Genomic DNA, 20,244 nt, shown 5'->3' with positions numbered 1-20,244 from the left:
CATCTTCCACAGGTTTCTCACTGCTGTAGCTCCAGTGCCCAGCTGGGAAAATGAGGATGTTGACAGGCAAATGGACAGTGCTGATGCATAGTGCCTTGGACATATGAGAGCAAGTCAGGAAAGCTTTGCTCCAGTCTGCCAGCATCTTACTGCTCTTGCTTTCCTATTGCATTAGTTATAATTTATCCATATACAAATGAAACTTGGGTGATTCTTTTAAGCATAGGTTGGACTGCTAGTGGAAATACTGATTTTCCCCTTTAGAAAGGGGAAAATTTTTTCATGGTATTTGGGAGTTGGATGGGCCAATGATGACATCTGTTACCAAGATACAAGAAAGAAATGATGACTGAGTATAATAAAACCTGATTTTTTCAGATTTTCAGTAAATGTTGCTAGGTGTATATTCATGTTTTCTAACAGATCAGAACATACATATTTTGTGTGTTCTTCTGATCTGTCTTGAGTTAAACAGTGCCCTTAGCAGTGATTCCAGCAGATTTAACATACTGTGTAAGGTACAGTGCATGCAAAATAACAAATGCCCCAGACTCTTGATAAGGTGGTAATTCTGTTTAGGTTGGTTTGAAGCAAAGGGTTTGAATCAGTTATAGAGCACTTTGTCCCTGACATTGAAAAATGTTCAACATTTCCATTCAATATTTAATAGTATTTTTGAGCTCACATCAAGGCAGCCCTCTGCTCAGGGATTTTTAGGAAGTGTAATAGAGCAGGAACACAGTGCTTTGTAGTGCTGACTGTGCTTCTTTCCGTGTCCTTGGTAGCTGAGGTGGTCACAATTCTCATGTCTCCTCGCTGACATTCTAATCTGTGCTTTTGACTAATCAAATACAATCCTGTAAACTCCTGCAGCTCTTGCCAGATCTATTCTTGTAAACAAAATTCACATAAATATGAATATATTCTAACTCCTCCTGACAGCAGCATTCAGGAGATGGCTGTGGAGTTCTTCACAGGGCCTTAACTCTGCCCTTTAATGAGCTCTACCAAAAGATAGGGTGTGTTCCAGAAGAAGTAATCCCGTGTATTCTGAGGGCTCTGAATGTTTACACACGTGTTTAATTACAGACTGTTGTATAATTTGTCTGACTCAGAATTGCAATGTTAATAAATAACAGCACAAACTTTAGTGGCATTTACAACATGCATGTCAGCTCTCACATTGTCTTCATACCCGTCTTCAATCTAGTGCTGAATTTACAGTGCCAGTGACACTGAAGTTGCCGTGTGTCAACATCTTCATGAAGTTCATCTCAATTCTGACTGTTTTAATCGGTGATATATCAAAAGAACCCCACAAACAAACAACTTTGATGGTGTGGCATTGACAATTCAATTACTGAAACTGATAAGAACTATAAAAAATTGAAGATATGCATTAAGGGGTTCTTTAAGACAGCCCATGACATCTGCAGTCTTAACTGAGAGATTGCTGACCGAAGTATTAGGCATAAATGTATGGCAGTGCATGAAATTCATGTTCTGAATTTTGATGCACACACATGGGCAAAAATGCACATAGTGTAAAAGCTCATTCATGGTATGTAGTTTTTATCAGAGATGACTTTCTTTTTTTTTTTTTTTTTTCTTCTGGAAGTAACTAGATCACATACTCTTCTGCTTAGCTTCATTTAGCTATTGATGTTAGCATGTAGTGTGTGAATAAAACCTAAGAGTCATTATTTATGTTTAGCACTTAGTATGAAAGTAGTATCTGTAACATGAAGAGATTGAGACTTGAAAAAACAGAAGTGCTTTCATTGCAGCATTTGTCATTCCTGCCAGTAAAGCAGCCCTGTCAGGAGTTCCAGAACAAAGATCTAAACCAGATTACAATCAACACAGACCTTGTGTCATAGATACTCAGCTTTACAGATGAGAATTCAAAGGTTTGTGCGATTCTCTAACTTGTGAAATTTACAGGTGCAGCTACCTTCAATTTCTTCATGAAATGTATGTGTATCTTTTTTTTTTTCAAGAGCAACTTTCCTTTTCTTTCTTTGAGTATTTTGCAATAGTTTTATTTCTCATTTCATTTGTGACTGGTTCATTTATTTGGCAAAGAAACTTCCTGCCTTTCAGTAGCTGCCAGTATTTCTTCTGAAATAGAGGCATCATCCAGTTGAGATCCAAATGACATTGATACTGATATCAGAAATTGGATACACCCCAGAATGGTTTAGATACCTCATTCAGCAGAAAAAGAGTTTTTTAATATGCACTTTCTTTCGTATTAGAGCTTATTGGCAATGCAGGTTCTGATTTAGTGTATTTGCTTTTATGCTACATTGAAAGAGAATGTCTCAGCATGAAAATTATCCCATCTTACAAATGCTCAGAAATTGTTTTTATTAAAGGCAGTTTTGTTTTGGAACTGTGGTATGTATGAAAAAGAACAACACATTAAAACCATATTTAATGTCATGCAAAATTGACACATCTCTATCAACTAGTCTGCTAATAAAATACCCTCTTCCCTCACTAAAGGCTTCCTATAAATATTTTTGACAAGCTCTGTTGATAGGAGATTTGCCTTAACTTGGATGCAAGTTAAACATGCTTAATGTAACAGAATTTCTTTTGATTTCCGTTTGTACATGCTACACCTTCTTTTTTGTAACACACTTTACTAGCATCATGTGAGTAACAGGACCTGATCATATTTATCTGTTTTATATTTATAATCCAGCACACCTGCAGGAGGTCTGTTGCTTATATAGCAAACCATATACTTTACCATACTTTTAGCAGCTTATTAGTATTTAGGAGAAGTAATCCTGTTTCAGTGAGCCACAAAGTTCAGTGATAATGTTTGCAGGACACACTGTCTGTAATTAGGATACAGAACTTTATTTTCTAATGTACTTGGTTTCCCCACAGTTTGGTAGATGATTCTGGGTGTTTTGACAGTTTTACTTCATGTAGAAGTTTGTGGATTTATGTTTGTGGTGATTAACATTTCACAGCCAGTAATAGAGGCTGAACTGTGTTTTACCTGTGACAAGAAACCAGACCTGTTACCAAACCAGACCTGAAGGCCAAGTGGGTTCCATCTCTAGAAATGGTGGAATTCTAGATTATCAGTCTACATCTTGCTGTTCTTACTGCTTTTATAGAATGATTCCAAGCAATTCAAGGGTGGTCAGGCACCCTTTAAATCATTTTACTGCCTGAATGCTGGCAATGAGGCCTCTCATTCATACCTGCACACACCTGCAGTTGTTGCCTGTAAGCTGCAAAGCAATGACCTACAAGCTGCATACTCACCAGCCTGTTGCTATTTTGCAACAAATCAAATAAATTGGACTGCTCATCTTAAAAATCGAGGCATGTCCCTTACCTTTCTCTAAGGTTTGTGTGTCTTTTTTTATTTCTGTAAAGGCATGCAGCTATTATCAGTGAGAAGCATCATGGGAAGATATACTAGATATATACTAGATCAGTATCATGGGAAGGAGTTGCCAAGTGTCTGTAGAATCAAAAGAAAAAGAATATTTAATTGTTAAAATCTGGCAGTTTTTTAAACACATTTCATATGTTACTGCATACATTTACTAAAAAACCTGAGCACAGGAATAATGGAATCAGAAGAGAGTTAAGAAAATACTAGATTTAATTTTTTGTAAAAATTCTACACATTAGACTATATACGCACACACGTATTCAGAGGATGGCAGCAGAAAGATGGATGAAGGTAAAGAAAAACAAAGTGGGTCTGACTGCTAGTCAGAATTATTTCTGTATCAGTCAGTGGTGATGATGATAGTATGAATTTTTGAGACAGTATGAAATACTAAACATACTGCTTTTATAGTTTCTCCAGCATCAATTTCTCACAAATTAGGTAATTGGATATTCTAATCTTTTTTGTTAGCATGAGCCTGTGCTGTAGTGATGTGGACCTCTCCTGCCTTGTCCAACTTTGTTGACAGGGGTTGGAGGAGGTGCAAGTCATTGGATCACCATCGGTGTGGTGACACTGAAGGAAGTCTCTTTTGCTAGGATTTGGTTGCTTTCTTGGCAAAAGGATTAAACATTTTTATGATATGATGGGAAAGAAAAACTTTCATGGCCAAGTATTTCTCTTCTGAAGTAGACAATGGTGTTCATGACTGTAACAGCTTGTAGTGGCTTCTATTTCTGACGTTACCTTCTTGTCCTTCTCACCTGGGTATACGGTGTCTGTGTAGTCAGGTACTGTCACTTGTGCAGTTCCTTTGTCTGAACACGTCTGCAGCCTGACTGCAGGTCACCATTCTCACTGAAATCTGCCTCTGTTCCAGCGTCTTCAATCCTGAAGAGGGAGAAGCGCAAGAGAGCCAAGAATGTGCACTTCAACTGTGTCACTGTGTACTACTTCACCAGAAGGCAAGGCTTCACCAGCGTTCCCAGCCAGGGAGGGAGCACGCTGGGAATGTCCACTCGGCACAACAGCGTGCGCCAGTACACCCTGGGCGAGTTTGCCATGGAGCAGGAGAGGCTGCACCGGGAGATGCTGAGAGAGCACCTGAGGGAGGAAAAACTCAATTCTCTGAAGTTAAAGGTAAAGCTTGTCTAAGACTTCTGTCTCTGGCCTCGTTTAACTGAACAGTGTCGGAGCTATAGGGGCTCAAGGTGTGTGTGTTAAACAAAACAATCACCTTCTATGAGCTCCATTTTTAGTTGGAAATAGATGTTTTCCTGGAGTTTTCTCCTTTTACTGAAGATGCATTTTTTTTTTGATTATACCAAGTGCTCTTGTCGTTGTCATTGCCGTGTTCCTCCAAGTGCTGACAGGGAGGTTGTTCTTTACTCCCTGTTTTCTGCAGAGAGGGGTGGGAGTCAGCCTTGAATAAGGTGTCCAGCAGAAATCTGGAAGTGCCAGGAAGAGAATGAGTCTTCTAATTTCTGGTTTTTTGTGTCATGGATTGCATTGCATGTATTTTTGACTCTTTTTCAGATGAATTCTGTAATTAAAAGTGAACAATATTTAGAATTGTAACTGAGCTTTTTTCAGTCTCCTAACTGTTTGGGGTTTTTTCATAACTAAATAGATTCTTAAATAAATTCATAAGGTCATAAAATTTGAACTGTCATAGAACAAACATAAAACCACTCAGGATGAAGGTGAATCACAGACAGATATTTGGACAGGTTGGAAACCAAAGGCTAGTAGAGTGCTAGTGACTTATCCCTTGATAGAGGTTATACCTGTAACATCTCATATCACAGGATTTTCAGAGCATCAAGTGTGAACTGTGCTGTGTAACTGATGACTAGCTGTAGATCCCTTGGCTGACTTCCAGGAATCAGCTCAAAGAGAGGAATCCCAGTGGAGTGAGGAAAGAATAGTCAAGCACACAAACATTTCACTTTTCTTTCCTTAGTAAGAAAATAAATCCAGAAAAATCACAGATCTTATTTACCTTGAAAGAGAAGATGAGGCCTTTTAGCCTTTATGCACTGGAGCTTGGCTCTTCATCCTTTCCTAATCCTGCTCTTGGCTGGCATGCATCTCCTTTCTTAATTAGCTCGTTTCATTTCCACCCAGTCTGTTTTGGGGACACAGACCATACTTTCTGCTTATTTTCCAAATACATGTTTTTCCATCTTCCCAGCCACTTGTTTGAGTGGATGATTATTAAGAGTGTTACGTTTCTGCAAAAGCTCTTCATAAATATTCAGTGAATAAGGAGAGCCTTATTTGCATTCCTTATTTTTGTCTTACTGGTGTTAAATTTTTTACTAGAGTGAAATATTCCTGTTCATCTGGAGCATGTATGAAAACATTGGCAACAAAAATCTTCCTGTTTAACTAGTCCATTAACCTCAGTTTAGTTGTATCCCTGATTATGTACTTGGGTTAAAAAAAAAAAAAAAAAGAAAATTAAAATTTCAAACATGAAAAAAAATCCAGGACTTGCTGAATCAGTGAAGAGTCACTGTAAAGTACTGAGCATGTTTTGTTTGCTTAAGAAAACAGAGACTTCCTGACTTTTCATTACAGAGATGGAAGAGCTGCTTGGTCATTCACATGGTTTCTAAATGAATAAAAAAGGAAATGTGGCATTCTGAGGTGACAGTGTTAGCAGTTATGTCAGCAAAACTATTATTCATTTAATGAAAATGTGCTAATCACAATTTGCATTAAAAATGACATCACAGAAAAATAAAGAAAATGGAGTAGAATGAAGTTTAGTCAGAGGTTTTTCTATTTGAAAACCATTATGTAAATAGAAAGCAACATTTCTGCTGGGGTTTTTAATTTCAGTTTCTCTGGGATTTTTTTTTTTTAATTGCATGAAAATATACAAATTGGTGGGTAGAAATTATTTGCTCCTGTAGAGCCTGTTAAAAAAATACAAAAATACAGGAATACATTGAGATTGAGTTTCCATAATATTAGATACTGTTTTTGTTGCTAAAAGCAAAAGTCCAAATAAGAAACATCTCTAAGTAAAAGCAGGTAAAGGCTGTGAAATCATCTTCAAGTCACTTTGGCTGTTTAGCACCAGCACTTTGATGAAAACCCTGCTGACAGGAGCATAAACACTTTTTACCAGCAGAGTGTGAAAATTCTGGATGTAAAAGCCATCTTATGAAATGAAAGGTACAAGATAATCATTTGAGAAAGCATGAGTAAGCACAAAAAATTGCCTAAGAGAGTCCTTATTGCCTACTTATAATGTCTCCTGAAATTAGCATTATTAGCATGAGGCCAGTGGTGTTAAGGCTGCCTGGTCTGTGGACACAGTAGGTTCCCTTTATGGGAAGTTGTACGGAATAACTTCCAACTAGGGCAAGGCAGAGATGTCCATCCTGCATTTTTCCTGTTTTACGGAGTGGGACTCAATTTCGCCCAAAGGCTTCACATATTTGTTGGCCTCTGTTCTTAGTCATGACATTACCTTTAGATTTGTGAAGAAATTTACCCATCTACTATCAAGTTTAATTCAGATGAGCAATATTAGGACAATCAAGAGAGCTTAATGTTCCCCTGAAGTTCTGGAAAATGTATTTGGTAGTTTTTTATAATCTTCCTCCCTCTGTAGTTGCCCAGTTACTTTTTTGAGAAATGTTAGACTCTTTGCTTTTATTAATTCATTTGTTCTTTTTGTGGCAAAATGGAGGAAAAAAAAAAAAGTTGGAGGCAACAAGAAGGAAATCATCCTGCAAAGGAGTCAGGAGCTGAGGTGCTTTGAAAAGGCAAACTGCTGTCTGGTGGGACACGTTGGATGTTCCAGCCTGCAGGGTGCACGAGGCGTTCAGCACATCCCTGCAGGCCAGTCCCTGATGCTCCACTGCTGTGCAGCAAAGCAGGCAAGGTTTGCAGGAGGAGGAGAAATACGTGGCAGGATTGGAATGGTTCTGTAGGTGCCTTTGTGTGCTGGCCAGTTACAGCATTCACCTCAGGGGTAAGAGCCCTAAAAGATAATTTTTATTAAACAGTAATTGAATAAAATAGTAAATTAATTACAGGAGCAGGGATTAGAATTTTTCTCCCTCCACAGTTTCAAACTTAGATTAAATAACAGTGATCTTCTTAAGGAATGGTTTGAGCCTCGTGTATATAAAACTAGAGAAATCAGATTTCTTAGATAGGTCATTCCCCTGTTGTATATTAAACAAACAAAGAAGTCAAACATAAATACACTCTTCTTAGTGCTACCTTGCTAATGTAAAATGAAAAGATATAACCAAGAATGCCATTCTGGACTGAAATATTCAGACTGAGTTGTGTGTATGGTGAGGTATTAGCTTCAGGCAGCTAATTCAAGACGCATTTAATCCCTGTGTGGATTTACCTCTCTCTCTGTAGAATATACAAGAAAAAGGATGACTTATAATGTTGCTTTTCCTACTTTACTGAACTAATATGTTGAAATACCTGGTGTAAATAATCTCCCCATTGTCCCAGGGCCAGGCAGAACTGTTTAGGGAGCTATTACCTCCTCTTTTACCAGTGTAATGTGAAATTAAGAAAGTGGAGTAGTACATAAAATATACCATTTTACAAACCTGTGATGCATCGTGATCTGAGCCTGTGTCAGTGGTATCATTGCTATCTCAAAAGGTGTATTTAAGAATTTCAGAGAGCTCAGAGACAGAAATCAATTAAGGTCTCAAAAATTATCTTTTGAAACAATACAGAAAAGACTAGATTTCAGAATGGCATGAGATCTAGCAGCTAATGGCAAACAGTAAACTTAGGTAAATAAAGAACAGATAATTTCTTACCTTCATTACAAACTTGGTATTAAAAATGTGGTTTTAATTCATATGCTAAATGTGAAAGAAATGCTTGGTCACCCTATCTGTGATAATTTTCTGGAACTTCCTGGCAGTCATGCAGCATTTTTACATACAGCTTTTTGTCAATTGATAATGCATTTCACATAGTGCCATCTATGACATGACGTACGTGTGAGTGTCATTTAAGGACTTCCTTAATTGTTCTGTGCAACAGATGACCAAGAATGGTACAGTGGAATCAGAGGAAGCCAATACACTGACTCTGGATGACATTTCTGATGATGATATTGATCTGGACAACACTGAAGTAGATGAGTACTTCTTTCTCCAACCCCTGCCTACAAAAAAGCGGCGGGCACTGCTGCGAGCTTCTGGGGTGAAGAAGATCGACGTGGAGGAGAAGCACGAGCTGCGAGCCATCCGCCTGTCCAGGGAGGACTGTGGCTGTGACTGCCGCGTCTTCTGTGACCCAGAAACTTGCACCTGCAGTCTTGCAGGCATAAAATGTCAGGTAAATGTCTACATTATTGTCATCATTTAATCATGTGGGGAGGGGGAAGGTTGTGTGTCCATGCACATGTGTGTACTTTCGGTTCTTGAAGTTATAACTATTGGAAATTAAGTATTAGGCAGTAACACTTGTGGATGTCCAACCTGTTTATTAATGCCCTGTTTTAAGGTTATATAGTGGGCAATCAGTACAATCTCCCAAAATATCTTCAGTATGATTTTAGGCGCATACATGGCTTAGGGGATTTTTTTGTTCTTACACAAGTATTCTGCTCCTCATACTCCTTTTAGGCTTTTATCTAAATAGGCAGATGCAGACAACAGAAGAATAAGTAGCCTGCAGATTTCAGAAGGGATATTACCTTTTATTTTAGAAACAGTTAGCAGACGCTCCAAATGTGAATTATAGTCCAAACTCTGTGGGAAACAGTAAATGACATTCTGCGATGCTGACCTTTATGTAACATGCATGATACTTAAAGTCTGAGCATGATAAATTTGCATGTGGGCAGTAAAAAGGTATCTGCTAATATAGCAGGTTTTTCCTCTGCCGACTGAAGAGGAACATTTGCATAGTGTCAGCTGTACATGTCCCAAAATGTTCCCTAAAAGATATTTCTGCTAGTTCTGCTGAATTGCTGTATTGCAGCTGAGTTTACTTCCTGAATGCATTTTTCACCATCTCATAAAGCCAAGCTAAACTTTCTCTGCTATGTAAAATAATATAGTCTCTTTTCTGTTCCTGTTTTCATCTCCACATGTGGGGAAGATGTACTGGGTTGTGTTTTGTGGTTCTCCTGTGCATATTTGATGTTTAGGTGTTACAGTGCAGGTGAAAGTCACAGACCTTAGGCTGTCTAATCAAACTTGCCAACGCATGCATTTAAAATTTTAAGTGTAGAAGTTCTGCGCCTGGTCTGTTGACCTTAAAATATTACATCTAGAATTGACTGGATTACCTTTGAAAATGCACTTGAGTTTTTGTTCCTGTTTTCTGAGATCAGGTGTCCCCATTGGTAATTTATAAAGGTTTCTGTACATCATTCATTTTGTTTCAATGGTTGTCTAGATTCCATGATTTTTACCAAATTTTAAGGTGTTTCTGGAAACACTTTTACCTGGATTTGAGCACAAAATTAGGTAAAGCTATAGCAGATCAAGAAATTGAAAAGCTACCTATTTTTGTTCCACTGTGTAATACTTTTGCCTATGGAAAAGAATCAATTTTCCCTTCTCTGCAATAGTGGAGCATGTCCAGGCCCCTTACTGTTCTCTCAGTACTGCTGAACTCCAGGGCTGACTCCCTGAGTGATTGTTAGCTTTGACTTATTCTACCAGCATTTCTCAAGGTGAATCCCACTTCACCTTTGTATTTCTCTAGGCTGTCTAGGCTCTGTCATGTCACCAGGCTTTTGCTTCCTCCTGTTAATGTGTATTCTCTTTTTTAAAAGGTGGATCGTATGTCTTTTCCATGTGGTTGCACTAAAGAAGGGTGTAGCAATACAGCAGGTAGAATCGAATTTAACCCTATCCGTGTTCGGACTCACTTTTTGCACACAATAATGAAACTTGAATTGGAGAAAAATAGAGAGCAGCAAGTTCCAGCACTCAATGGCTGTCACACTGAGATAAGTGCACACAGTAGCTCCATGAGTCCAGGACCCCATCCAGTCGAATATTCGATTGCAGAAAATTTTGAGATTGAAACCGAACCCCCGGCTACAGTTATGCATTCCCAGTCAGCCGAGGACTTGGACTGCCCAGGGGAAGAGGAGGAAGAGGAAGATGGGAGTAGCTTTTGTAGTGGAGTTACAGACTCTAGTACACAGAGTTTAGCCCCTAGTGAATCAGATGATGATGAAGAGGAAGAGGAAGATGAGGAGGAAGATGAGGAGGAAGAAAAAGCAGATGATTTTGTAGAAAGTATGAGCTCCCATGCTGATATGGTGCCTCTTCCTTCTGTCCTTTGCTACTCTGATGGAACTGCTGTGCATGAAAACCACTCTAAAAATGCCTCATACTATACTAACTCTTCAACTCTGTATTACCAAATAGAGAACCACGTTGCTGGCACTGCTAACCAGATTGGTGAGACTTACTCAGAAAGGGATGCTGTGAAGAACGGTAGTCTTTCTCTGGTGCCTTACAACATGACTTCAGAACAGTTTGTTGACTACACACGGCCATCAGAGGAAACTTACAGCAGCCCTCATTACCCTTCTGCAAACCCCTCAGTGATTGTTTGCTGCTCATCTTCGGAAGGGGATGGCAGTGCTCCCTGTAACAGTTTGTACACTGAGCATAGGCCGAGTCACCCGCCAGTGGAATTTCACTCATACTTGAAAGGTCCTTCTCAAGATGGCTTTGTCTCAGCTTTGAATGGTGACAGTAACGTGCAGGAACACCCTGCTGAGAATTCACTAAACCTCCCAGAGAAGAGCAGACTGCACGAAGAGTGCATCAAATCACCAGTGGTAGAGACGGTGCCTGTTTAAAATGAAATTATTCTAGGACTGACTTCCTGTGTTAAAATTCACTCCCATTGGATTTTCCTAGAAACTTACTTTTTTAAGAGGTAGACAATGCTTGGACTATAGTCATTGTTCCAGACACATTTTGTTTTTTCAAGCTACACTGGCAGTGGTATTGCACAAAACCAGTTCATGTAAAGATTTAAATAAAGATAATCAAGCCCTTTTTTTGATAAAAATAAACAGATGAGTAAAAAACACACCCAACATATTTCAAAGTAGCCTACCTATGAACGTATGTGAAACCTGCCAAGCTATCTGAATCAAAACTTCATGTTTTTGACTGTCGGGCCTGTGCAAGATTGTTAAAAATGATACTTTGAAATAATCATGTTTAGAGTCCTAATTTTCAACATATCTGAAAAGATGGTAAGTTTAATGTAAAAATAACTACTGTACAAAAAAAAAAGTTCTAATTGTTCTGTACTGTTTGTATTTTATTTATGGTAGTTTAAGGTTCATGTTTTGATAAAAAATGAACAGCATGTTCATTTGAGCAGAAGATCCATAGTTACTTATGAAGAGCATGGCCACTTTTCATCTGGAGTACCTTGTATTCGTCCTTATTTTTTCCTAATACTATTTCTGATAAATCATCTTGAAACACATTTTTAGAGTGTACTATTTTTCTCTTTTTCTGTTCTTGACAAACAGAAGAGTCAGAAAGGGGGCATTTACATCTTCTAGAATAGAGAAAGGTAGACAATCCTCCATTTAAAACTAAAGTCAGTGGCATTGCAGAACTAGCACCCCCTCCCCAAAGAAGAATGATCTTGTATATAATGGCAGAGCAGTAGCTTAGGCTCACGCAGCACCTTCAGCCCAGGCACCGTTCAGACCCTCACGCACTTTAGTGCCACTCTGCAGTTCTGTACTGAGGACTGTGAACCTCTTCGAGAAATGCCATAGCTCCACACCCTGAGGCACTGTAAGCTCCTAAAATTCACTGTAACCAAACCTCTACGTTTCTCCCAAGCCAGTTTATGAATATGTCAGTACGCAGTTTATAAAAGCAGAGCCTTACTGATCAAAGTTTAAATAAAGCATGGGAAAAAAATGTGGAAGTGTCTAGATTGCCTAAATTTTTATGATATACAGGACTGGCTTTTGTGAACTTCTGGTTGTATCTCAAATTTAGTACCATTTGGTCTTATTAGGAAACAGTACGTTCAGTGAGTAAAAAATAGCTTCAGAAATTTTGTATCTGCAAAAGTCTGCAAGCAAAAGAACATGTGCATCATATGGATATCCATTACATTGTGATCCACTTGTTTTTAAATGGAATGGGAATGAAACTATCTTTAATTTATTAAACAACCTTGCTTTTGTTTAGAAAAGGAGGCATAGGAATCCGCTTTTCTCTGCGCTGGTAATTCTGCACTGCCTTATTTTGATTTCAAAATCTATTTCAGCATTTTTGTTCTTCTAATACTGAGATTTCATTTATTATACATCAAATAGTTGAAATGTAGGCCTGTCTTGTTTGTCAAAATACAGATCAGCATCTGAGTTTTTATCTGTGTCAAATCTAGGTGGTTAACAGTGTGCATGTAAACACAGTGTAAATTTTCTCTCTGTAACAGTGATTCTTCTGGTTAGAAGCTCTTTAAAACATCATGTACAGTACTCCAGTAGAAGAACTGCCAATGTAAAATATGCTTTTCAAAAAAAGAGCTAACTTAATTGTTTTTATATGAAATCTGGGCAAAGTGATTCCTCGTATTTATGCTAAATTAGCAAAATATTTTTACTCCGTGTAGTAGCTGGAAAGATTTTTTTATTTACTTGTTTCCACAAGAAGTCCTACATGTTTTATATGAACTGCATTGAAAAGTCTAGTTCTCTAGGGACTGGATTCCAAACTTGCAACGTATTCCATCTCCTGGGAGAGCGCACTCATGCTGGTTATCTGGCTCAGCACTTCCACAGCCTCTGTTCCTCCAGTCACAGACCACTCTAGGCTCTTTCTCTAAGGCTGAGTAGCCAGGTAAGTGCCTGTGTTCTCCAATGCCATACAGCAAATACCCGTGATTTTTAAAGAGAAATGTGCTAGTCCTTAAAGTTCTGCACTTAAGAATAAATTATTCTGTTCAAGATATTCTAAGGGCAAATATAACAAGTCTCTGTATATATAGGGGTCTTGCTTTAACAGCAGGCTTAAATTAGGCACTCCCTTAACACCAGCAGCAAAAGCACAAATCTCTTCTGCTTGAGCTGGGACACTAGATGAGGATCAGTAGCAGCTCTTTAACTTCAGAGTGTGTTGGAGAACCACACACTTTACTGGGGTATTTCTCTCAGGGGAAAGTTAAATTAGATCTTTTGCTTTGTTATTCGTGCCCTTACTGAGCAATAAGAAATTATTTTCTTGGCCCCTGTGCTTTCACATGAAAACTATCTTTAATAATATCAGCAAGCACAGTAAGTGATCAACTTTATAAAATACTTCTCAGCTAGCTTTAAATCTTGAGGTGATGGTTATTTACGATTTCCATTGGCACAGATTTCTGATCTAGAGTAGGATGTAGAAATCAGGTGAGAGTCAAGTTTCCCATCACTTGTTTAAACTTTGATTTATTTTTTAGAACAAAAAAGCATACTCTTCATTTAAGGAGAAGCAGGCTTAAGTCATGGGATGGCAAATATTTTTGTGTTATTTTCTGGGCTAGTATATACACATATTAACATGTTGTGTCTCATTTCCCAGCTGGTTAAAATTCATGTTGATAACCAGTCCTTTCATTTTGGGTAGGCTGTTTCTGTGTGATAAAAGTATTATGTTACTAAATGATGTCCAGCAGTATTTGCTTCTGTATCAACACAGTGTATTATTGTGAAAATATCTATATTACTGATAGTCTTTATCAGCTCCATTTCCAAGATATCTGGCTACTGGTAAACGCTCGTAAGAAGCCCAGTATATATTTGTGATTATATTGTATTGTTCACAAAAATGAGTCATAACAAAGGCATTTCCCTCTCTTGAAACAAACTGGAATTTTCACAGAGACCATTACTGGAACAGCACCAAAAAGCAAATGGCCTTTTGCCTATAAGGTGAACTTCACCTCTCTTGGAAGAAGGTGCATTGTTAAATATATATAAAGCTTTAATTGATGTTAGACATGAAATTAGAATTTTGTTGGCACTATTACAGCAATTGCAGTTGTTGCTTAAGAGCTATAACTCATGTCCATTGAAACATCCTTAAAATTAAAAGCTGATCAGGAGGAGCTTCTAATATTTTTTGTTGAGCTGTATGCCACTTAGATCAGAAAATTCTAGATTTGTAAAGCTTTACCATCTTTCATTTGCATAAGTTCCTGCTAGTGAATCATAATTGGAGTTGACATCTGTTTATTTTAAGGCCATTGGTCCCACTCCATAGTAACTATCACTTGCTATAGATAAGGTTCAGCTGCTCCCCTGCTCTGTTAACAGTGGGATCCTGCCTTTGGTCCAAGTGCTGCAGGACTCCTGTGTGCTATCAGTGGTGCTGTTACTCACTAGATTGCTGACTGATCCCAGGCCAGATCTGGTTTCTGACCTGATCTGGCTGTTTTATTTCAGTAAATCTGCTAATAAACTGATCATGTTGCTTTCCCTGCCTCCCAGGCAATACCTTCACAAACACAGCTGCTTTGTTAAAGATTGTACACATATATTTGTATGGAAAACTGAGCATGTATAAAAGGTTTTATTAGTTCAGGTGTTCCTGACAGAAATGTGCTACACTGGATAGAGAGTACTGGGCTCAGACAGAGGAGACTCTGCCTTTGTCCTGTTGTGTCATCATGTTCTCTGTGCTCTGGTTAGTAATCTACTTGGAGATACTGTGATAAGACATAATTCTGTAGTATAGAACAGGTAAAACACCATTTTATTCTCATGTTTTGGCATCATAACTGAATTTTTGTACTGCAGACAATGCCATTTTCCAAATTAAGCCCAGCCCAGCTCAGAAGTGACCAGAAATTTTTCATGAACATGAAAAACAGCTGAAATGAGCTCTCCTTTCCTTAGACTGGATTAATGAGCAGAAGTTAACAAGTAAATTCACAGTGAAAAATTAGACTAAAAATTGTGTTGAATGTACAACATCTGCCTGTCTAGTGCTTAACATTTGAGCAGCAAGATTGTAGTTTTCCTGCAACACCATACTTGGCAGCAACAAGCAGTCTTGCTTCTCTGCATGTTGTCTTCTTTTGCCAGCTGAATTCTCTCAGTTGAAAGTCCGTGTCTAGGCTGCTCCTGTAGCAATGCAGGTGTTCCTACTCAAACATAAAGCAGACAGACCCATGACACCCTTTTAAAAGGCATTTGTTAAATAAGGGCACTGTTACAGCTCGTGAGTTTTATAAACCAGTGTTCATTGTGGCAGTTGTTTTAAGTCCTGAAACCGTCAGGAACAGAAGAGGATGCTGTGGAAAATCCTAAAGCATTTGGGGATGTTTTGCTTTCCCGCTGAGACTAAAGAGTAATTCTGTCATCTGCTTTATTACGGTTGCAGGACAGTTGATGTAAAATACCTTGAAAATCTAGAATTAACTCAGAGAATATATTCTATAGAATTTATTTCTAAAATACTAAATGTGATTACTATTTTTTTAAAATGGTAGAAAGCTGTTATTTTCAAAACAGAGTCTAGTTCACTTACGTGTTCCTTGGTATGAGAAATCTCATCATTTGCCTTTTCAGTGTTTCAAAGTTTTTTTAATATTCCTAATTTTGCTATTCTCTGTAATCATTGTCCATGTGCAAATTATTGTCCATTTTCTCCAAGAAGTGTCAAATCCAAAGTACAAATACTGTGATGAAGAAGTGCAATGTAGTTTTAAAGATGTCTGAGTGAACACACGCTTGAGTTCTTCACAAGTTTTTCCTTTTCACTGTCTCTTCCCTCCCCTAAATCCAAGGCAGCTTTTAATTTTATGGCTAACAAGAGTATAGTTTTGTTTCCACTTAAGGAGGAAAGTTGTAACATCTTTGAGGACTTTTCTGCTACCCTAATAGCTGATTTTACTTTATATGAACATCCACTTTATGAAACACTCGTTTTGCAGCCGTAGTAATTTCTTTTTAGTTCCTTCCTCCCTTTTGGTGTTTGAGAGGTCTGTTGTACAGTAAGACTTTTCATTAAAATCAAGCAAAAGGGCAACTCTGCTGTCCTTTGTGCTGAGAATGAGATCTTGAAAAGCCAGGCTGGGTGGGGTTTTGAACAACGTGGTCCAGTGGCTGGCACTAGATGGTTTTTCAGATCCCTTCCTAACCAGGGCATTCCTTGATTCTAGAGTTAAAATACATGTTGCCCTACTGCTGTCTAAGGTTGGCAGACACCCACCCCTCAGAAAGTCCCACTGACTGGAGAACCATATTCTTGGTGCTCTGTGTTGCACCTTCTCAATTGAGATCATAGTCCTTCATCCAAGGCTTGGGGTGGAACAAAAAAAAAAGTCAAAAGGTAGATTTTGTACTTTATTAACACAATTATTTTAATATGGAGCTTAGCAATGACGCTTCTCTTTCATGATTGAATGTCCAATAGACCCAAGTAAAAAAAAGTTTGCCTCTCATGTACGTTCTTCTCTAAGTTCGCTTTTCCAACACACCATGAAGATGGGATTGGCTTTTCTTGATAGGGAAAATGGTGGAAGATACAAATGTGCATCAGTGTTCTAATAAAAGGATCAAGATAATCCTTTGTCTTCAAACACTTGAGTGAGTGCAGGGAGGATAGAAAGAACAATTTAGAGGAAAAAAAAATGAAGGCAAGAGGCAGATTGATAAGGATTATTTTTCCTTTTTTCCTATTAAAGGAAAAATAAAGTATATTAGGAAAAAACCAACAGAAGGAAAAAGGTGAATTACGATCTCTTCAGAGCAAGGATGGTAAAGTATATGGACATTCACTACAAGCTTGCCCATGTTAGATTGAAATATTGTTTCTGTAATTTAATATATTGTAACCAAACATGAACTCAGTGGAAATAGGAACGGGCATTTTTTCCAGACCAGAGTTATACAGGTGGCCATTAAATAAAAGACTTATCCAAATCCATGGGGTAAAAAAGTGAAAAAGCAGCACCCTAGAAGCATTGCTACTATGTCACTCTTTGCTGATGGCAGTTTCAAAGACAAGTTCAAATTCATCTTAGTTAACTCTGCTCCCAGGCAGCTGTTCTTATATACCCAGTTTCTCAGCTAGCAAGAGGTGCTAAAAGCAAAGACAAAAATGTCCTTTTATCAGCATTTCATCTTGGCATTTTCAAATGAAGCTTAACATTATGGCAGGTCATTATTTTAGGTTTCTCCATCTTAAACTTCTAAAATACATTCTTAAGAATGAAATTTTGGGTTGGATTTTGGATGAAGGTTAACCTTGCTGGGGTAATGGGGGGGGATCACTGTAAAGAACCATTTGTGAGTCTCAGATATAGATTCAGCACCAGTTTTCAGCTTCTTGAAAAGATCATGATGTGCACTGGCAGCAGGTTCTCTTAAAACCAGAAGCAAGCATGCTGGTTTTTTCCAAGCCATTTCACACAAATACCACAACTTCAGGTCTCACATGCCCATGTAAACAAGACTTAATAACTGGGCACTTCTCTTAACTGACTTGATTGTAGGCACTTCTATGGAAATATGTCTGAAGTGTAGTTTGTGAAATATGTTTAAAATGTGTTTGATGTCAAATAAGCGCTAGACATTTAACAGTGCAAAAATAGTCAAAATCTGTAGATTACAAAACTGTTCCTAAGATCCTCAGCCTGTAATATTGTCTTAGTAAAGTTGATCTTTTAAGTTCCATTGCATTCTGGTGTAATAAACTTTTACAAATAAAATTATTAATACAAATGTACTTGTTAATACCTATTAACATAAAACATGACAGTTGGTTCTTTTGATTTGTTTCAGTCTCCAACTAACAGAAATTTTGTAAAAAACACATTGCCTTTTATATGTTTAAAGTGTTTTAACAGACTATATTAACATTCACACTGTCTAGTCCATCCCTGTCTTTTAGCAGGTTCATCTCTCTCTGTATACATACATATATATATTTCCCTACAAGAATATAAAATTGCTTTTGAAATTTTTGTTGGCAAGTGGTAAATAGTACATACACCATGGCATAAACTCAAAAGCACTTAAGTTGATTGTCTTTTAGACAGGTAATCCATTAAAATGGGACTAGTAAAAATGTATAATTGCAGCCATTAGTTTAAAATTTCTACATTACTTCTAACATTACTAATTTCTGAGAAAAGTAATTGTTACGTACTTAACATTTTCCATTACAGATGATCTTGCATACCAAAATTATGGAGGTCTCAACAGTTAAGCAAGATATTTATTTGGACTGCTGCTTTTAAACTGTTTGAAGAAGCAAAGGGAAAGAAAGTTCATCTTAAAATCTGTATATGGAAATAATTTTAAGCTTCGTGAACTACACATTTCCTTAATTTCCTTTTTTTAAACAAGTTGTAACATCAAAGATGCCAAAGGGTAATATAAGCTACAAAAATATTCAACAGAACTTAACCTAGATCTTATGCTGTAATAATTTATTCAAATTAACTGTATTCTTCTGTATTTATATTTTCTGTATTTATTATGAATGATATGAAATTTGATGTATTTATTGTGGCTTATTACTGCAGTGTATATATTACAAAAATGAGCATTTTTAAGTCTTAATATTAGTTTTTTGTTAGTTAGTGGCACTTGTATCAGCTTTTATTATATATTGTACAATATATATTGTCCATTTGTTTGCAATGAAGTAAACCAGGTTTCTACGTTACATCCTGGCTGCCAGTGCATTGTGCGTCTCATTTCTGCTCTGCAGTCACTGAGAGCCTCTCTCAGCTGAGAGCTGGCATCAGTACTGCACCTCCTCCCTGACACCTGCAGGGCCTCCAAAGGCACTCTGTGAAATTTCAACCATTTCTCCCATTCCTGATAGTCTGATAGCATAAGGACAAGCAGTTTGTGTGGACTTTCTGTGTGTGTATTCTTTTGTTTCTAAATATTTGTATGCCAATTAAATAAACAGAAATGCCTTCTTAGATATATCCATTTGCCCTTTAATGATACTACTGCCTACAGTTTTCCATGGCCAGGGAAATACTGTACCTGATTCATAATAAGGTAATGAAACAATTGTTTTCAACAGCTGTTGGAGTAAAATTTTGCAACAGCTCTCTCTGGTGGACAATTTGCAGTAATTTTACACATCAGATCATTTCAACGGCAGCATTCAAAGAATACTGCTAAATTTCAGGACAACTTTATTTTGAAAATTGATGATCAACATAGCTTCATTAAGAAAAAATGAACAATCAGCACAATCTCTGCTATCTTTTTATTCTGATATTTATTCAAACTGTGATGCATATTTAAAAAAATAAGTTGTCCTTAAGTTTGCTTATATAATAAATTACATATAGCTAAATTGTTTGTATTAAAAAAAAAAACCTATAAAGATGAGAGGTTGTGCTCTAGATTATAAGAAAGTTCTCACAGGAATTAGGGTATCCCTTGGTTGTAGTCCATTGGGAGTCCCATATTTGCTATTAGACTGCTTTTGGCATTGTTGTGAACTGTGGCTAAAAGGGCTGCTCCAGGGCTTGCTAAGCCATACTGATCCAATCAAACATAAAACATCTTTCAACACTGGTTCTAATTCAAGATCCCAGGATGCCCCTTCAGCAGTAGGAAGATTTAACTCTTAAGGTTCCTTGTAGGTTGATCTGTTAATAGTACTCCCACTCCCGTTATTCTATACTCATCCTGAAGCAGCAATTACTCCCACAAGTGATAAAAATAAAAAATCCTCAGGTATGGTGGGCTGGCAAATTCCCACTGCAGTGAAAGGTGTCATAACCAAGTGGAGCCACAAGCAACCAGTAGGGACCTCTTGTTCACAGGCAGGGCACCCAGAGCCACC

General features: G+C 37.6%; 1 protein-coding gene across 2 annotated transcripts in view; it reads left to right on the top strand.

Moving 5' to 3' along the window:
* The window catches only part of CSRNP3 (cysteine and serine rich nuclear protein 3), a 67,161-nt gene extending 47,837 nt beyond the window's left edge, over positions 1-19,324 (top strand). For both annotated transcript variants that reach the window (XM_058809863.1, XM_058809864.1), the window contains exons 3-6: positions 4,305-4,564; positions 8,468-8,764; positions 10,215-13,281; positions 18,596-19,324. In XM_058809863.1, the coding sequence (XP_058665846.1) occupies positions 4,305-4,564; positions 8,468-8,764; positions 10,215-11,258 (1,601 nt within the window). In that variant the 3' untranslated portion in view covers positions 11,259-13,281; positions 18,596-19,324. The remainder of the gene's footprint in view (positions 1-4,304; positions 4,565-8,467; positions 8,765-10,214; positions 13,282-18,595) is intronic.
* The last annotated feature ends 920 nt before the right edge of the window (positions 19,325-20,244 follow it).

Source organism: Ammospiza caudacuta, chromosome 8, assembly GCF_027887145.1.
Source record: "Ammospiza caudacuta isolate bAmmCau1 chromosome 8, bAmmCau1.pri, whole genome shotgun sequence".
NCBI lineage: Eukaryota > Metazoa > Chordata > Aves > Passeriformes > Passerellidae > Ammospiza > Ammospiza caudacuta.
This window is presented reverse-complemented; position numbering and strand designations above follow the sequence as displayed.